Raw genomic sequence first — 20046 nt, forward strand, 5'->3', positions numbered from 1 at the left:
CAAAGTCTATTCCTAAGATCACCTCTTCCAAGAGATATTACTTTTTGGAGAAACAAAACCTCTTATAAGACACTTGCTAAAAGGGACATGCATCCAGAAACCGAAATCATTTGTGCTATTTAAACGTTCGAAACAGTACGAAGAAAACGCAAGATCTCTGCATCATAACCAGTTGGACAGCTTTGTTTGCTCTGCAATGACAACGTTTAGACTGAGACTGCCAGACAGTTACCAGTTCGATATATTCCCAAGAAAAGCATGTACTCAAGCGTGCTCGTTAACGGCACATTCAAGTATTCAACGCACACAAACAAGTCAAAATCAACGTCGCATGTTTCGGCAAGTTCGCCATCAGTGGCAAGCACAAAGGCCTACCACACGGCATAAGAGTAAACACTTTTGACATATAAGGAACGTCACCGCTACACCAATGGTCACCTTATTCGGAGGGAGACGGTGCACCATGAGAGCGGAAAGTACTCAAGCTAACACCATGAACGGCGGCGTTTACAACTGACCACAGTCCGCTATACTGACTGGCTGCTTGGTTTTCCCACTCTGAGAACCAACGCTCTCGACTTTCTTCACAACATCCATGCCATCTATTACCTGTCCAAAAACTACGTGCTTCCCATCCAACCAAGATGTCTGTACAGTGCAGAGGAAGAATTGAGACCCGTTGGTGTTGGGGCCAGCGTTCGCCATGGAAAGAACTCCAGGACCAGTGTGCTTCTTTGCGAAGTTCTCATCCGCAAACTTTGCCCCATAGATGGACTCTCCACCGGTGCCATCACCCCGGGTGAAGTCTCCTCCCTGGCACATGAAGTTAGGGATGACCCTGTGAAACGTGGATCCCTTGAAGTGGAGAGGCTTGCCGGACTTGCCGATTCCTTTCTCACCAGTGCAGAGAGCCCGGAAGTTCTCAGCTGTTCTGGGGGTGGTGTCAGCGAAAAGCTCCATGATGATACGGCCAGAAGGCTTGCCACCGATGCTGATATCAAAGAAAACGCGGGGGTTGGCCATTCTGCGAGCAGGAAAGGCGTTTAGTACTCAGACAGACATCTTAACACTTGAACAGTGTCAAAATCAACTTGTGAACACTTGAACTGTGCCAAAATCAACTTGTAAACACTTAAACTGTGTCAAAATGTCAAACTCAAGCTGCCGAAACAGAGAAAGAGAAAAACTGTATCAAAGAAAGCTGCCTTTCCGTTTTCAAGCGAGCTTTCCGAATTCAAGCGACAAGATCCTTCGTGTCACGGCTGAAGCTGCCTTTCCGTTTTCAAGCCAGCTTTCCGAATTCAAGCGAAGGGATCCTTCTTGTCACGGCTCAAGCGAGGGCAAGGAAAGCTAAAGGGAAGTAGATCTGAAGAAAACAAGACCAATGGAGGAAGATCTGAGAAAAAAGAAGCAAGATTCACCTGGAAAACGAAGAAATCTGAGGTGAAGATGGAGCTGCGAGCTTGACGGCTTTCTTCCTGCACACAAATTTGCACTTTCGTCAGTATAGTGGTACCATTTTATCCTCTCCCAACCCTAACCTAACTTAACCCTCGACATTCCCCTAACCCTCTCCCTTGATCACCCTTCTATCCATCCCAAGAATTTTAACAAAACAACACAAGCATATCCAGCATCTCGCAAAAGATTCCACATTAGACTTTCAAAATCACAAACCTTTTTTCTTCTTGTAATACTTTATCATTTCTAGTAATGCTTTTTTCTGGTAATATCTCTATCTCTATCTGTATCTCTATCTCTACTATACTTTAAGGAAAGGATCCACGTGGTGATCCAAGGGCTATGCCATGTGGCACCTTTTCCTTCCTTCTCTACTTCTGTATCTCTACTATACTTTAAGGAAAGGATCCACGTGGTGATCCAAGGGCTATGCCATGTGGCACCTTTTCCTTCCTCCTCTCTTACCACATGGTGCCTTCTCCCTCCTTCCTCTCCTTCCTTCGCATGCCTCTTGTTCCGTGACAAGAAACCATGCAACTCGAAATCTTTGATCTTGAAGGGTCGCTATATCTCTTGGATAGGCGATTACGTTGCACATTCTTTGAGAGTCTGCTGCAAGAGAGTGTGAAGGTTGTCGCAAGAGAGCCTGCTGCAAGAGTGTGGTGTTGAAGTGCTTTAGGAAGAGAGTCTGGTGCAAGAGAGTGTGGCGTTGAAGATCTCTGGGAAGACTCTCGACAAGTTCTCTCTCTCTATCTCTTTGGGTCTCCATAGATGCGTAATGAAACTCGATTGAGGCGTGCTGATTCTCAATCTCCCCAACGTCGATGTTTTTCTGATCCAATAAATTGCATCGAGGCATTAGTGGCAGGTAGGGGGAGGTATCGCAAGGTTGACCCATGATGCTCCTTTGTTCTCGATCATTTTGAGTGCATATCTGTTTCAGTAGCTCGAAATAGAAAAGCGTCTCCACAAAATAGAATATGTTGTTTCATAGCATCTCAATAAAACAAGAGTATTCTGGCAACTACGCTACCCAATGCTTCTCCTGGAGAAGAGACGCTTCCCGGCCCACCAGGCATCTCAGATTCATCCGATCAAGACTTCCAAATCGAAGATGTCGAGAGCAGCCTCGCCGACGATGACTATGTAGATAAAGAAGTTCGGTTGCCCTGACAGACGCACAGTAAGAGGATGCACAAGGCACCCGCTCGGCCGCCTGTGCGCACATGTAGAATTCTTCAAGAGAAGGACTTAGAAAGATCCCGTGGACATGGCCATGGAAGGGTTAGAGACAATTTGTCATGAGGGGCTATAACTTGGTTAGACATCTTGGTTTCCTAGCTATAACAGATTGCCTGGGTGGTGTGGTGTAAGCTTTGTCCCTCATGACAATTTGTCTTGGTGCTTGTGGCTAAAGTTTCTTCTCAATTGAGTGCTTCTACGTATGAGATCATGTTAATCGTCACTATTGCGATGTCCAATCCCATTGTGACCACTATCGACTCTATTGCGATGTCCAATCCCATTGTGACCACTGTCGACTATAGCAAGAAAGTTGTCTTTCTCTCATGAAATTCATTAAGATCGCCCGCCAAAATTAAAATTTGAACTCATCACTTAAAGACCGCTATAGCATGTGTTGCATCATGAGGGAGAAGACAAAATCTAGGATGCATTGTTAGAGCAATGCAATTTTAAGCAGCTTCAAAGAACATTATTTTGTGGCAAATATCTCCAAAAGATCACATTTGCAAAGTTTGCATGCTTCATTGAAAATACATGAACTCCTCACACCATAGGTACATTCACACACAATAGTTATCCTAAACAATTGGTTATATAACCATTCTTCTTCAAAAAGATATAACTATCCATGTAGCAAAATGATCGATTAATACAATCTTCTTTGTCTATATCTCTATCGTGTCCATATCACAGAGTTTGAACTTTCTTCAATTTCTTGGCTTGCCTTCCAACATCTGTCCCAAATCTAACATGGTATCATTGCAACCTATTGATCCATCCCATGATGGTCCTTAACACTTTATTGCACATGCCTAGATGTTCATCTTGGTGACCTTATGGCCTAAGCCCCAACTACCCCTATCTGATTTAAAGATGTCCATTCTCGCTCACATATCTTTGCAAAAGGAATAAACAAACTCTTTTCAAGGCCACCCCTACTCGAACTTGTCACAGTTTCTAGTTTTACATAGGGTAGATGGGCTAGTAAAGGGGTGATCATGAGTAGGGAGGCAAGTACCCCCTAGTATTATCCACCTCAGGATTGAATATTGGTCATAGAGAAATGATGAAAATGTTGCCATGTCAAGCTCTCCTTTCTGGAGAAATGATGCATTTGCATAGACTCTCAATTACCCAAGTACTCGCTCTCATGCCTTTAACATGTTTCTATCTCCATTTTACTGGCGATACCCTCAGATATGGATTCTAACTTCATTAAGGCCATTTCCTCCAGCTAATAGTGCTTAAAAGTGAGGTTAGGGTGCCGTAGTAATCTTGAACCTAAGATAGCCCAAATGGCCACAGTGGCAATGAAAATTTTGATGGCATTCCCATCAATGCCCATTGCTTATTGTTCTTTTTCCCCATCAATGGCCTCTTCCAATATTTGGGTATTGGTCAGGTTTCCTGTTAGAAATCTTGGTTTCCTGTTACCCAAGATTCAAAAGCATGCTAGGCAAGATAAACCTGAGCTGCACTTATTTATGTTTGTTTAAGCTAAAAGGAAAAGGGATTGGCATAGCTTTAATGCTTTAGCTGATTGTGTCAAGACTAATAGCATAAGCTTTCATAACCTTTTCACTGGTTTAAGCTTTGTTTTGTTGAGCACATTCTTAACTTATAGATGGGTGGATCTGGCTCATCACTAACTTTAAAAGCGGGTTTTAAAAATTTGTGGCTTCATTAGAATTGTTACACGGCCTTCTCTTGATTTTGGTTCTCAGCTCTTCCATGCACTTCATGTTTATTAATATTTATTTAAATAATGCAAGTCATAGAGAGAGAGAGAGAGGTGTGTGTGTGTGTGTGGTTTACTTAAGTGGATTTTTTAATTGTAGGTGGTCCTTGAGACCGAGCGGAGCAGGACTCTAGCCCCCATCGTAGATGGGTCATGTTACACACACACACACACACACACACACATAGAGAGAGAGTATTGGTATAAAAAATATATTTTTCAGATAAAGGCACTGTTAGGGCTTCATTGGGTTTTGATTTGAAATTTTACAAGCATTACAAACGTTGAGATTTCTAAACTTTCAGATTGAGAGAGAGAGAGAGAGAGAGAGAGAGAGAGATGCAACGTTACCAAAAACATTTTTCCCCACTAAAGGCAATGCTAAAGTTCCAAAGGAGGAAAATCTGAGAAAATGAGGCGAGAAACAGTAGCCTGTGCTAAAGTTGGAGCTGAGGCCTTCTTCCTGCACATGACACACAAAATGGCACTATTGGCACCTTTCCACACTCTCCCAACCCTAACCTAAGTTAACCACCTCAATCCCCTAAACCTTGCCCTTGGTCACCCTTCAATCCAATATACCTAACAACTCAAAATAGACAACACAAGCATATCCAGCATCTAGCAAAAGATTCCACATTAGACACTTTGGGCTTTCAAACTCATAAGCTTCTTTTTCTGGTGCTTCTCTATTACTTTGTGGGAAACCTCAAAAGAGGTGAAAGCCCAGCATGAAGTACAAATATGTGCTCCTCACAAAAGGATCCGGGAGGCTAAATCAAAATTGCAAGCACCTTAACTCCCCCTAATCAAATACGACATCACTTTGTGGAAGGCAATGCTAACACTATACGCAGCTTAAACTAACATAGTGGCTCTACTTTCTTGTAACTACAACTTCACATCTACAACTCCTATGAGCATGATAGCAAAGCCAACTTTTTTTTCATTTTTTGCATACAAAAATGCCATGCCGATACCCTAACTCACATTGCATTCTCCTTGTGCACACACACCACAAATAATAGTGTGCACTACTATAGCCTTGTTGGTACATCCTTCTCCCAACCCTAGCCTAACTTAAACCTCCTTAGTCCCCCAACCCTTGACCTTGGTCACCCTTCGCATGTCCTATAGCAATAATATCTTCACTTCAACAACACTAAATAGTCACAATTAACCCTTGTGAGTTCCCCAATCCTTGACTTTGGTCACCCCTCTCATGCAACATAGTAATAATTCCTTCACTTTTGCAACAACACTAAATAAACAACACGTGCATCCAATAAGCATCTAGCATTTTGCAAAACATTCCACATTAGACATAGTGGCCATTCAAAATCAGAAACACCTTAACTTGACTGCATACATCCATTAGCCAATTAATTCCACTTAGCAATGCCAATGTACATAGTGTAAGCTAATTTGGCCCACTCTATAGAGAATAAGTCATCTCACTTCTATTTTATACCTTCTTTTTTGGGGGGTGGAGAAAAGGAGGTAGCACAGTTAATAGGGTTGATCAGACCAAAAGACCAACTATATTTACCTAAAAAAGGACCTATATAATAATATGCAAGGGTATTCTATATGTCTAATATGAAAGGAGATTTCCAATGCTCCCAAAAATTGAGATTGCCAATGCTTCCAAAAGTTGAGAGCATCAATGCTCATGGGCATTAGAGAGAAACAATTATGTATTATGCAATTAGTGCACGAAAGGAATGGTTGAGAGGGGAAGAGGCTCCTCTTAAGAAAAGTCATTCTACAAGCACGCTACTAGAGCGGATAGTTATTACTAAAGACTTTCTAAGAAGTAAAAGAGTTCCAAATTATAGTGAAAGCTTAATCTGAAGTCATCAATTTTACTTTTGGCTCCTTATTCATGCACAATCCTTCAAAATTTGCATCCATGTGTGTATGTGGGGTTATTGTTTTGCCAAGTAGTATGCACATTGAAGACATACAAACAATAATTTGACAAAAACTTTTAACAGCTAAATTTCACTTTTAAAAAACAAAAAATAACATGGAATAAAAATACAACCAGTTTATAACCCCCACTCCTAGATTACCCCATGTTTCCATTTTTGGAGCCATTGGTTTTTTTAATAGGTTGAGTATGTGCTAGTTGCTAAAAACGCTAGGTCTATTAGTGAATAATTACATAAAAACACTTATTTTTAAGGTTTTCATGATTTCTTATTTGTGTCAATTCAAAATCCACCCCATCATTTCTACTCCCTAACAAGACTAAGTTGCTCTAAGGTCAATGCCCATACAAACTATGTGCATGAGTGTTTGTTTTTCAGAGAACTCCCTTGAAAAAGGAAGTGCCAAGTGGGCTTTCCTACCATCCTCACCCTTGAGAAATGATAGCATAAAATGGGCGACAGTGCTCTAAACTTGGTAGAGAAAATTGCGCATAAGTTCATAAAATGCTTATTTTGATGCATGTAACTTTACTATGTGGTGTAAAAAACATGATAATTGTCTAATTATATCTTGCCATTTGATTTGATATTCTATATGAGAAAATTTAGTGTCCATGTGTTGTTCTTATCTAAGGCATCTGTTTCTTGATCCATGGCATCCCTCCAATCTGAATTTCTTATAGCCTCCTCAAAGCTTGAGGGCTCAACATGTTGCACTTTGCTAATGTATGTGTAGTGCATCCTGATATATCCATCGTAAGTCAATCTATCCATGGGGTGTCTCACCCTTTTAAATCTTCTTAAGGGTTGTGTACTTGACATTGGCCCTCAATCTACCACTCCATGGGCTCACACTATCAACACTTTCCTCATGTTGTGATGGCCCTGACATCACTTTACTTGAGGGTACAGCTTTTTGTAATTTCATCTTTTCACCCTTTGGCATATGATCATCCTCTACAACAATTGGTTTGGGTTGATACGATGCTTCAAGCTCACTAAACTTCACATCTTGACTTTCATATACTTGTCTAGTGATGGGATCATAGCATTTATATCCCTTTCTGTCAGTTGGGTATCCTAGAAACACATATTTTCCTTGGCTCCAACTTCTTCCTTATCTCACTTGGCACATGCACATAACAAATGCAGCCAAACACCTTCATATAAGCCAAGGTTGGCTGGTACCCATAAAGCTTTTCAAAAGGTGTCAACCCACGTATGGAATCCGTGGGTGTTCTATTCATGATATACATGGCCGTATGCACTGCTCCAATCAAAAAAATCAATGGCATATTCATCTCATCCATCATGGCTCTAGCCATAACACCAATTACCTTATTCCTCCTTTCGACAACGGAGTTTTGTTGAGGAGGGTATCTACAAGTGACCCATCTCCTAATGCCTCGACCATATAGAAATGTATCAAATTCATAGGACGTATATTCTCCAGTGTCTATTTGAAAACACTTGGTATAACATGCAAGATCCTTCTTTATCATTCTTTTAAATTGGTAAAACACTTGAAAGGCATCACTTTTGGCTTTCAAGAAATAGACCCATGTTATCCGCCGGTTGTAATCATCTATAAAAGTGATATAATATCTTGCTCCCCCGAGTGTTGCATGATCCGTTGGTCCCAAATATTTGAGTGAACTATTTCCAAAGGGTACTTGCTCATTCAAAATCTCCCCCTTCGGAAATGGCAATCTTGTTTGTTTTGCAAATTGACATGTAGAGCATACATGGTTGAAATCTAAATGGCCAAATATGGCCAGCCCTGTCACTAACTCTTTGGTTCGCACCTCCTTCAAGCATCTATAATTAATGTGCCCAAGTCGTTTGTGCCAAAATTGAGCCTCTTGATCTTATTTGGGAGCATTATTGGCATACATACCTTACTATAAAAAGGGCTTTCCTACATCAAATGTGAACAATCTTTCTCTCTTTTTCCTTTGGCAACAATCTTGCCCACTTTGCCATTATGAAACTCCTCTACAAAGCATCCAAACTTATTAAAGTGCACTTGGTAATCTTCATCAGCCATTTGACCAACGAAAGCAAGATTTTTGGTGATTGTGGGCACATGTAAAACATCTCTCAATGTACTCTCCACACTATATTTATCCCTCAAGGGAATATCACCAATATGAGTAATCTTGTGCATAGTATCATCTCCCGTTAGAAACAAACTCCTCACCGGGCATCTCATCCTTGTGAATGAACCACTCACCATGATGTGTCATATGATTTGTGACTCCCACATCTATGAACCAATCATCACTAAAGGAAGGCTCATGCATGCTACTCATAACACGGTCCATACAAAAGAGGTGAGTGCCATATCCATGCTCATGTGCATCCTCTCTTCCACTAACATAATGATTGTATCGTGGTCTTCCACCACACCCTCTATGTGTGGCATTACACTTGGCATAACAATCTCTTTCAAAATGCCCATATTTTCCACAAAATTGACAATTTCTAGCTTGTGGAGTATGAGTGGCTCTTCCTCTACCAAGGGGTATGGCTCTTCCCCTTCCTCTTGGCACATAACCACGTCCTCTTTGAGCAAATTCATTTCTATCCATAGTGTTTTGAGGGTCATATGAGGCTCTTCCATGGCCTTGTGGGGGTCCACTTTGCCCTTTAAAATCACATCTTCCACCTCAGTGACAAAACAAATTGTCTCTTCCACTACTTGTGGAGGCTTTGAGCCCAAGCTTCACCTCTTTTGTCATACATAATGTAACTAGCTCCCCAAAATCGGGCATAGTCTCCTCGCACGGAAATAGAAGTATCCAACGATTTGTATTGAGGACCTTAACCATTCAAGGTTATGGACACCAAATCATCTTCATCATCTTCCACACTGCAATCTATGCAAGCTAAGTCTTCCATAATTTGCCTTATCTCAGCCACATAGTTTGTGATGCTTCTATTTCCTCTCCACATTCCATAGAGTCGCTGGTTGAGTTGAATTTTCCTTGCCTCCATGCTTGTGCCATATAATTTGTGAATGATATCCCAAGCTTCTTTAGGCATGCTAGCCTTCTTGATGTGAGGGGTGAGTGTATCTAAAATGAATAACGATATCCAATGCAATTCTTTTCTTGATTTTTCCACCCATGTTTTGTATTCCAATTTCAGCTCATTCGATGGTTCATCCCATGGCAACTCCGAGCATTCACCTTCACCCGTGATCAATGCCCAAACACCTCTTCCCATGAGGAAGTTTTCCATTCTATAAGACCAAGTGCTATAATTATCCTTTGTCAAATTTTCACCCACCATTTGGGTTACTTGAGTGGTCTCACCCATGCTTTCCAACTGCAACTTAGCAAGTCTCAAAACAATGGTGCTTTTCTGATTTTTCTGAGTACACTTGCTTCAAGTGAGATAAATGGAATCCAAATCTAAGAACTCACCCTCTATTCAAGTGCTTACTCTTGTTCAAATTTTAGGCATCTAAGAGCATCAAATATGAGCACTAACAGTCCACATTTGAGCACCAATTCAAGCATGTACCTATGCATTCATTGCACTTTTTACTTTCTGTAAATGCATGTATTTGGGAATCAAAAGAACCTCAAATGCTCCAAAGCTTGCACTTGCAAGGATTTATCAACCTGAAAATTATCCAACTCTTTTGAGCATCAAATACATCCAATTTAGGGCATTCACACCCTCAAATGCATGCCCCAACTCCAATTTACTATGGCAAAATGTTTGTTTCAAGTGTACTAATGCATTCATGCTTGATGAATTTCGGGCATATGACCTCCAGTATCAACACTTTTCTGTGTCAAGACATGATTTTCTAATTTTTAAAGTAATTGCCTGCAAACAAGTGCTACCCCAATGGCAAAATCTTCCATCGTGCTACCCACCGATACTATGCCAATTTGTAATGGAAACTCACAATTAATGCACACAAAAGCACAATTTCTTGTGCTATGCCTTGATGGCATCCAACTCCATGCTTATGTGCGTTAGCTCAACCTTTGATTTTCTACTTCATCATATCGAGGCTAAAAAACTAGTCCAAATCTTGCCTAAAGGTCCACATGGGTAGAAATCTCAACACTCAAGTAAGATCTTGGAGGGCATCACAAGGCAACGATTCCTCAACTACTCAAGGATGTGCATGATACTTTGATAGAGACACTCAAACTAATGGCAAATGAACCTTCTATTGATATCTAGTTTGTGCAGCAACATGTTCTTTTCATCTACATCCTAATATTGGAGTCCCTAGGAAGAACCTCGGGGGGGTCACTCATCATATGTAACCTTATCACGTGAGTTCAACAGAAGGATATTTTTTATTCCTAAAATTTACAAAAATAAATATACATAAGGGACTATTTAAAATAGTTTTGGAAAAAATTTACAGATTTGTATAGAAAAGGGGTACATTTTATTAATGAAAAAATTTACAGATAAGGGATTTTAAATATAGGCCTTGAACGCACGTGATATAGAGGGTTTATACATAGTGACCCCCCCAAGGGAAGAACTGTGCAACTGTAAGTGAACTTAAAGCTATATTAATGCCAAGCGATGAAGGGGTTCTAGTCCCTCCTTCAAAAAATGGCTCTTAGCAGGGTGCCATTTAGATTCTCCCTCATTACAAGGAGTGCTCCACGTACACAACCACGAGAAGGCAATATCTCAAGGATGTAGAATCCTTATATTTGAAGGACATATTTGATTTGAATTAGCAGCACAATACCTCTTTCTCAGAATGCTTCTCCTTGGGCTTCTCTCAGATACATCATTGCCATCTCTCTTCCACAATAGTCTAGAAATGTGACCCTTTGTGAATCCAGCAGTAGTAGCAGAAGTCTATGATAACAACATAGTAGCTTCTTCTCAATTTGTCGATTGCAGCTCCCTTCTTGCTCCACAAGCTTTCTTCTCAATCTATAGATTTACTTGCTGCAATTGCACTTCTGGTTTCTCACAGGGTTGGCTCTGATACCACAGTGTAACACACAAGAGGGGAGAGATGCTCATGAATTTCCTTCTTCTATTACAAGGGGAGTAGGATAGATTACACCTTCAATACACGTATCTCCATGTACAAGAGAAGCCACCTAAGTCTATTTTCACCTAATCTTTAAAGATGCCACCTCATGTAGGTACTTCACTCTCTATATCCATATACATATGCATGCATATATCATTTATACATCAACACCAGTAATGATGTGGCATTGTATGCTAACATGGTAGGGCATGTGGCTGATGAGTTGGTGTGCTGATGTGTCATAGTGGCGTGGTGGGATGATGTGTCATGGTGATGTGGTAATATTGACTTATCAACAATGATGATGTGGTAGTGATGACATGGTTGCCTACATGGCAATTAGGCCCACGTGGCAGATAAGGTGGGATAAGTTGACACATAGCTACTTGTAAACTAACCTTGCTTTGTGGGTTGAGAAATTGCCACGTGTCAAAGAGGTGGTGATACGATCCATCAAAATATTCCGCTATGATCGAAAATTTGCAGAGATGCCGCTAAAATCTTGAAAGATTTTGTTGAGGGGCAATGTTTAGACGTTACGTTGCATGTGCAAGCCCGAGCTGCTTGTGAGCATTGAAGGTCATCAAGGGCTTGCTTGCCATCTAGGTCGCAGTTGTGTAATAGTGCTTGGCTCTTGTGGTCATTATGACGTGTCTTGGTATGGCATTGAGGCAGGTTGATGGAGCTATGTCTATAGAGCTGCCATGGGTTGGAGCTTTGCATTGCTTTGAAGCTTCGTTGCCAAAAGTCGATCGAGTGAGTCGTTTGTGGGGTAGCGCTATGGAGGAGCTCTGGTGTTGCATCATATTGGTGAGTGGAAAACTAGGGAGCCGGTCCATAAGCTTGGCTGTGGCATAGTCAAGGATCATGGGTTGTAGGAGTTGCATGTGGCTATAGAAGCTCGGTGCTTTCGTTATTGGAGCCTTTGGCACTAGAGTCAGGTAGTCGCCCGTGTTGAAAAAGAACGGCAAAATAAGAGTATGTGTCGATCTAAAAAACGTCGATGCTAGCACATGAAAGGACCACTATCCGCTACCCTTCACGGAGCATCTGATAGAGAGAGTCACAAGGAAAGAAGCCTACAGCCTTGATAGATTCTTTGGGTATAACCATGTATCAATAGCAAGAGCGGATTTCCTAGATGGGTTCTTAAATACCTCAGACTAGTCTTTGAGAGGTGTCTCCTCTAAAGGGTTTTCCTCAATCCTCTTAAGTGCCAATTTTGGGTCAAATACGGGGTAATCTTAGGCCATGTCATGTCCAAAAATGAAATTTCCATGGATTACAACAAGATCAAGCTCATCTTGAAGCTACCACCCGCTATAAATGCGAAGAGTATGTAGAGATTTATCGGGCATATAGGCTATTATAGAAGGTTCATTTATAGCTATGCCAAGATTGCTCGCCCCTTATATAAGCTATTGATTGTATTTCACTAGACAGAGGCCCACCAAACCTCTTATGAAACTCTTAAACTCATCCTAGCTTTCACCACTATCTATGTGCATATTGATGCTTCCAAGTTTGCCATAGGGTGTGTCTTGGCATAGCCAGGAGAGTATCCCACATATTTTGCAAGTCGCCAACTAAATGATGCAAAAATAAACTATACCATCACAAAAAGGGAAGGCCTTGCAATGATCTAGGCCGTTAAGAAATTATGCCACTACTTGTTGGCAAACAACTTTATGTTCTTTGTGGACCATCAGGCGCTTCTCTATCTAGTGAACAAGCCCTGCATGATCGGACGCATCACGTGGTGGATGCTTATCCTACCAAAATTTGATTTCACCATGGCAATCTGCAAGGGATGCACCCACTTTATGGAAGACCACATGTCTCGGATTCCCAATGGAGAGCCCAAAATTGGGGTTGACGATGATGTCCCAGATGCCCCACTATTCCTTATAGACATGATACTAGGCTCAGGAGGTTGGTTGTTTTTTAACCAATAGATTTTCATAGGGTAGGGCCCTTAACAAAGGGCCCTATAATTAATCAGGATGGATCACCTTATCAATTAATAGCCAGCCAATTGTACCAAATGGGTAAGAATGGCTTAATGTGCTACTATGTCCGTGAGGATGAATTTGTCAAGGTGTTGGAAGAAGCCCACTCGGGTATTGTAGGTGGACATTTTGCAGGAGAGCTCGTAGCCCATAAGGTGCTACAAATCAGATTATGGTGACCCACTCTCTTTGCAAATGCAATTGAATTTGCCAAATGCTATGACCCCTATCAAAGAACTTCCATATCTCATAAGAAAGACTGTATGCCCCTTACAAGAGTCCTTACAGACCAACCCTTTGAAAATTAGGGCATCGATTTCATAGGACCTATCAATCTAGCAGCAAAAGGGATGCACCCCCCATACATTATCGTGGTGACTGACTACTTCACCAAGTGGGCACAGGCCAAGGCAACCAAGAAGGTTGATGCCAGAGCAATGGCCAAGGCAACAAGGAAGGTTGATGCCAGAGCAATGGCCAAACTCCTTTATGAGAATATCATCATGGTGAGTGACTACTTCATCAAGTGGGCAGAGGCCAAGGCAACCGAGAAGGTTGACGCCAGAGCAATGGCCAAACTCCTTTATGAGAATATCATATCATGCTAGAAATTGTGAGCAACTGAAGGACTCACTTCATCAATGAAATGATTTACATCCTAATGAGTGAGTTCCTAATAGTCCATAGAAATTCCATTCCATACTACAATAAAGCAAACGGCCAAGCCGAAAGCTCTAATAAAACTTTATGCTTCACAATGACTTGCATGGTAGAGGCTAGCTGGAGTGACTAGGAATGCAAACTCACTGCTGCATTATGGGCATACCGCACTACATATAAAGTTGTGGCCAATTGCACACCCTTTAGCCTTGCATTTGGGGTAGACAGTGACAGCCATGGAGTTCATAGTTCTAAGCCTAACGGTGGTAGTTTGAGATAGAATATCTAAAGAATCCATCCATGAGAGATTGATTGAGCTTGAGAAGCTCGATGAAACAATGCTTAGGGTGGCATACATCATGAAAGTTGAAAAACTTCACTGAAAAAAATGATGGTTTGACCGCAACCTAAAGAACATAAACTTTAGTGAAGGCGACCTTGCATTATTATACAGCATAAGGAACACTAAGCAAAAGCTTAAATATCACAAAATAGGTTTGCACTAAGTCTCATGCCACATTGCGAACCTCGATGGAGTCGAAATGGATGGTCTCATTAATGGTAGCATTAGGAAGTCCCAATGATGTAGGGCTAATTGCCTTTGATGTAAGAGAGGTGCCTATGATCTAGGACACCCTCTCTCCCACTATATAGGCTTCTCTCTCACAATCAATAGAACACACTTTTGGATTCTTCTTGAGTTCTCAACACTTGTCATGATGCATCTCTTCTCTCCCACCACCCCCCCAACATCCATGCCCTTGTTGATCTTGAGCCATTTCTCAAATCTCTCTTGACAGTCTCGTACCAGCTGTTGTGTCTTAATAAGGCATTATTTTTTGATGACAGTGTTGGGGTATTCACCTCGACCCTTAGAGGTTGGGTTTTTCTTGCACCTCCCTTATATTATCTTTAACTTTAGACAGTGGGTTTGTTGGATTTTGAATCGATATGGTGTGTCTTGAAGATGATGAAGTGGATCTAGTAATTGTGTCCTCATTTGACTTGCTTTGAATAAGAACTCTATCCTATCATCTTCCTACTATAACAACACCTATACAATTCATATCCTTGGGTTGAGCTGCACCTATTTTATCCTTCTTTTCTTACTTGCAGAATTCATTTCTTAGAGCTCTGGCTTGTGCCCTAGTTATAAAGTTGGACACCAAAGAAACTTGGCCCCTCTCGATACATAGTAGATTAATGCTGGACTTAGGATTTGTGACCATTTTAGGAGCCCTACCCATTATACAATCCTTGTAAAGATGATCCACACCACAACAAGAACACAATAGAGCACCCATATTATTAATGGTTGTTGTAGGTAGGGGTTGATCATCCTTGTAAGGGCAGTCCTTTAGGAAGTGAGGTCCTTGGCATTTAAAACAAGCTACCTGTTGATTAGCTGGCATATTATAGAGACACTCACTAGCTCAACTAGGACCTTGATATGTAAACCACTATATAGGTCGTCTATGTGTCAAGGTATTCGTGTCTTGGGCTTTTTGAGTGGCAAGAGCTATTTGATACACTGGGATATACTATTCGTCTTGCATGATGTATTGACTTACATAGCTAGATTGGTAGGGAGGACTCCTATATTGCAAGGGATCATTGATCGAAAGGATGCAGTCTAGTTCCCCTCTGGTTCCTTCCAATCACTAGGTGGCTCCTCAATTATCACTTAGTTCATAGGAGTAATCCAAAGTGGAGGGGGTTGAGGGCCCAAGATGGGTGGAGGAAATGGGAGGTTTTGAGCCATGTATCGCCCTTGATTGGGAGGAGGGGCTCCTTGAATGGTCAACTATCCTTGATTGGATGGATTTTTTGGTGCGAGCAAGGTCAGGGGCAGCCTATGTTAGTACATTGGCTGGGAGATAGCCTTAGGGTAGTGACACTGGGGTGTCTCATGGTTTCCCCATTGAGTGCAAATCCCATAGTCCAATGAGGAAGCATTGTAGTAACTACAAATCGCTCATCCTCTTGTGAGGCTCATAGAGTGAGAGTTCAACTTTTTGATTCTAGCAATATAATCCCACAGAGACTCAGTCTCTTTCTACTTCAGCTCATATAGTTGGTTGATAGGGCTCCATTTGGGACCGCTGGGGCACTATGAATGACTTTCTAAGAACATCCCAGTCATTTTTCTCTTCAGGGTTAAGTGCCCTATACCACTAGCATGCCTTGCCATCGAGGCTTAGGCTAAATGCATTGACCTTATCTAGATCACCCATGTCCCCAAAGGTCTTGTAAATTTGATCAAACCTCTCCACATGGGATATTGGTCCTTCTCCTAGGAATTTGGTAATAAGCTGGGAGATGGTGACTAGTTTGCTCCTTGAAAAGTTGGTACCCCTTCTAGCAAATGTTGGTGGTGCAACACACCTTTCTAATTCCAATAGGATCCTCATAGCCTTGTTAGTGAGCCATATTTGTAGTGCAAGATGATTTACTAGTAGGGTGGGCGTGGTGCCATAGTTAGGCAACAATGGAGGTGGATTATAAAAAGTTATTGGCCGTACAAAATTGGCATTTGTGTGTCCTGGCCCACTTGGCCTTGGAATTGGCATTTGTGATGGGCCTGTCCTTCCTAGGCATAGGCATACTCATGTTGGATATCGGTCTATAGGTTGCAGCCACGAGGTAGGGAGTGTCTTCTGGGCCACCTACCCATGTTGGGTACAGAGGGGGGCAAGGAGCCATTGTTTGTGGCAGTGTGTTCCCCCCAAAGTTCATTTGTTCATTCCCTTGCACCATAGGACTTGGCAACTGCCAATAGCTAGGTATCCTTGACTTGGAAGCTCCACTAAAGGATTGCTCTCCCTTATAGAACTACACATGCGGTCCCATAGGATTTGTCTATGCGGTGAAAATAGGAATATTATGTGTGCTTCCTAGTACAAATGTTGTGTGAGGGCCTTGCAGCTGCTCAAGCACTCTAGGCTACCTTGCAAATGGGTTTACCATGTCGGGGTCAGACTACCAATCCTCCCCATAATGTTGGAGATCGATTCCCTAAGCCGTGAGGCTATGGTTGAAGGTGGGAAAATGGGGTCTGACTGAGCTAGAAGTAGGAGCCATAGAGACCATGGAATTTGAGTTTTCACTGATTTCTCCATCAAAGCTCATTGAGTCCTCCTAGCTCAAGGTGTTAATGTGTGCAAGACCGTGCACTGAGTGTGAGCTTTGATTTGAGATTTCGAACGGGATTTTCACTGAGGTGGGTACTTGGCCATGTATAATATTATTGCAAGCACTACCCTCTGGCTCTAGTTTACATCCAAACACTCTTTTGGACCTCAGATTCATGTGTTGGACACCCTAATAGGTTGCTACAGCTAGTTTTAGTCACTCTGCAAGTCTGGCCCTAAAGCAGCAAATCAGTGCATTAGCCTTAAAGATGTGACTCATGTGTGGTGGGAAAGTTCACCAATACACTGAGATACTCCCCTGGTTTCTACCCAATTTTATAATACATTCAATCATCCCTCCTCTACTGTCATGAGATGAGGAGCAATGCACAACTTGTTGTCCACTTGTGTCACTCAAGCATCTTTCAGATTATTGCAATGTGACTCCATGAGAGGGAAGAGAGGGAGAAGAGAAGGGAGAAGAGAGGGGGGAGGGGGATGGGGATGGGCAAGAGGGGAATGAGGAAGGGAAGAAGGGGGAGAGGGAATGGCAAGAACAGGGGCAATATGAAAGAACACAAGAGAACTAAAGACAACTCATGAAAGAGAAAAGAGAGCTTGTGTTCCAAATGTGTGCGTACAACAATGAAAACCAAGGTCAACCTTTGGCTATTTATGCATTCCACCTTTTGAAGGGAGGGCTAATTCTATTCTTTCTTATCTCTCTCTCTCTCTCTCTCTCTCTCTCATTTTTATGGGCACTTAGGCCCATATAGCTCCAAGGTGGATTTCTATTGTCTTCCCCTCATCCTCTCCCTCTTGTCCATGCTATGTTGCAAGATATCCAACCACTAAACATCAATTTAATTTTTTCTTCGAGAAACCTGAAACCACTAGGAGAGCTCCTTAGCAGCTGTTCAAGTGCAACGATGCTGGAGATGGAAACTTTACCTAAACTGTTAACTGTGGTGGTTAACACCACCCCAATGACAACACCAGATGTCAATAGTGATTTCACCCTTTGGTTATTCATATGGCTGATGCATTTTCTAAATTTGATATTTTAGCATAAAAAAAGCAACGGTATCGACCCTTATGCTTGGAATGATGGGATTAAGTTTGAACATCTAACCAACCTTCTTGCCTTTTGCCACTGCTCACATGTTTCCGGATATATCCAACACTATGCAACCATACTTATTGGAGAAAACCTCAAGGTCTTTCTCAGTCATCTGGCAAACAGAAACAAGATTAGTTGTGATACTAGGTGCATAAATAACATCGCCTAGTCCTTGATTTTTTCCATCCACCAATTATATGGGCATATTGCCGGTATGAATAACCTCATTCTTAGTATCATCTCTTGTGTATATACAAGATGCATTCTTCACAGGGTTCATTTCACTAAACCATTTTACGCGCAGCATCATCTCATTAGATGCACCCAAGTCAACATATCACCCTTCATCAGTTACTTGCATAGGACCCATTACATATTACATTGTGAAGAATCACTTGAATGCGAATTGATCATGGATGCATAGTCTCCTTGAGGTAATTTCCCCGACTAAAAGTCTGCCTGCTTCTTATGACATGATATGCATAATGACTAGCAATGCCACAATAATTCCATAATCTCGGCTTCATTCCTTGTTCAGTACCACCATGGCGCTAGTGCTTCCCTTGCCTTTGGCATATCCACCTCTATTTGGGTCGGTTTGGGGCTGATTGAATTTTGCTGGTTGTCCACCACGTCCTTGGCCTTGACTATAGTCTCATGCATTTCCTCTTACTCTGCCTCGACCACCACTAGTCACTAAGGCACAATTTGACTTACTAGATTTGAGCTCCTAGTGTTTGCAATCACACCCTCTTTTGACGATCATGTTTCCTCTCTAATGGGTAGTGGAATGAGATCATTGAAAGATGGAATATTCACCCTAGTGAAGATGCTAGTAACAAAGGACTGATACTCTCTTCGCACTCCATGTAAGCATGCAGCTACAAGGTCATCATCATCAACTTGGACACCAATACTACCAAGCTGATCAACAATGCCTTGAAACTTCAAGTGCTCAATTCAACAACTTTGCAACAGCACCCCAAGCAGCCTTTAATATTGTCTTATATTAAATGTGCCCAAAAATAGTATCCTCGATAGGATTGAAATATAGTGAATAGCCTGATGCGATTTCTTCTTCCAAGCTTTAACATTTGCATTTGAATCATCACTTATGGGTATAATTTCAATACCATGAACAATATCCCACAATCCTTGCTGAATTATAAAAGTTCTCATGCTAAGACACCATGTCGGGTAGTTATTCTTCTCGAGCTTCTCACCCATAAAGATTGACACATTCACAGAGGACTCACTTGCCATTTTAAAAGTGTACAAAACTTGCAAAATTTTTGTAGCATTTCCTCTCAAAGACTATGCAATTCGCTATACCAAAAGCATGCCAAACCCTACGCAAATTGAGAATAAACAATGCAGGGTGGTTGCCAAAACCTTGCGCATATGTTGTTTGTAATTTCCTCCAGGTATCCCTTCGAAATTATCTTCCTTAGGTAGTTAATTGCATCCAAAAAAATTATTTGCTAAGCATAAATAGCATTCAAGATGGATTGAAAACAGGCATTTGGATCTCTATATATACCAAGCAACAAATACATTTTCTTTAATGTGGGTGCATTCCAAAAGCATTCAAAGGGACGCTACCAAAATTGTCCCAAAATTGGCATTTTAACTATAACTATAGCATGAAATGTAGAGATGTATGAGGCTTAGGATGCCTTCCAATGACCACTGCTACTGCTCTAGAATATGCATTAG

General features: G+C 41.6%; 1 protein-coding gene across 1 annotated transcript; it reads right to left on the bottom strand.

Annotated features, from left to right (window-relative positions):
* Positions 1–313: 313 nt before the first annotated feature.
* On the bottom strand, positions 314–1575 carry LOC147888355 (peptidyl-prolyl cis-trans isomerase). Its single transcript, XM_087393027.1, has 2 exons — positions 1422–1575; positions 314–1024 (listed from the first exon to the last, which is right to left on the bottom strand). Exon 2 carries the CDS (start codon positions 1021–1023, stop codon positions 508–510), a length of 516 nt encoding a protein of 171 aa, XP_087249153.1. The 5' UTR covers position 1024; positions 1422–1575; the 3' UTR covers positions 314–507.
* Positions 1576–20046: the final 18471 nt, after the last annotated feature.

Source organism: Dipteris shenzhenensis, chromosome 21 (assembly GCF_047967505.1).
Source record: "Dipteris shenzhenensis isolate YYH24624 ecotype China chromosome 21, Dip_SZ_1.0, whole genome shotgun sequence".
Taxonomy (NCBI): domain Eukaryota; kingdom Viridiplantae; phylum Streptophyta; class Polypodiopsida; order Gleicheniales; family Dipteridaceae; genus Dipteris; species Dipteris shenzhenensis.

What these genes read in the sequence shown, in the direction of transcription:
- LOC147888355 (XM_087393027.1), bottom strand. Translation starts at nt 1,023, where the DNA reads ATGGCCAACCCCCGCGTTTTCTTTGATATCAGCATCGGTGGCAAGCCT.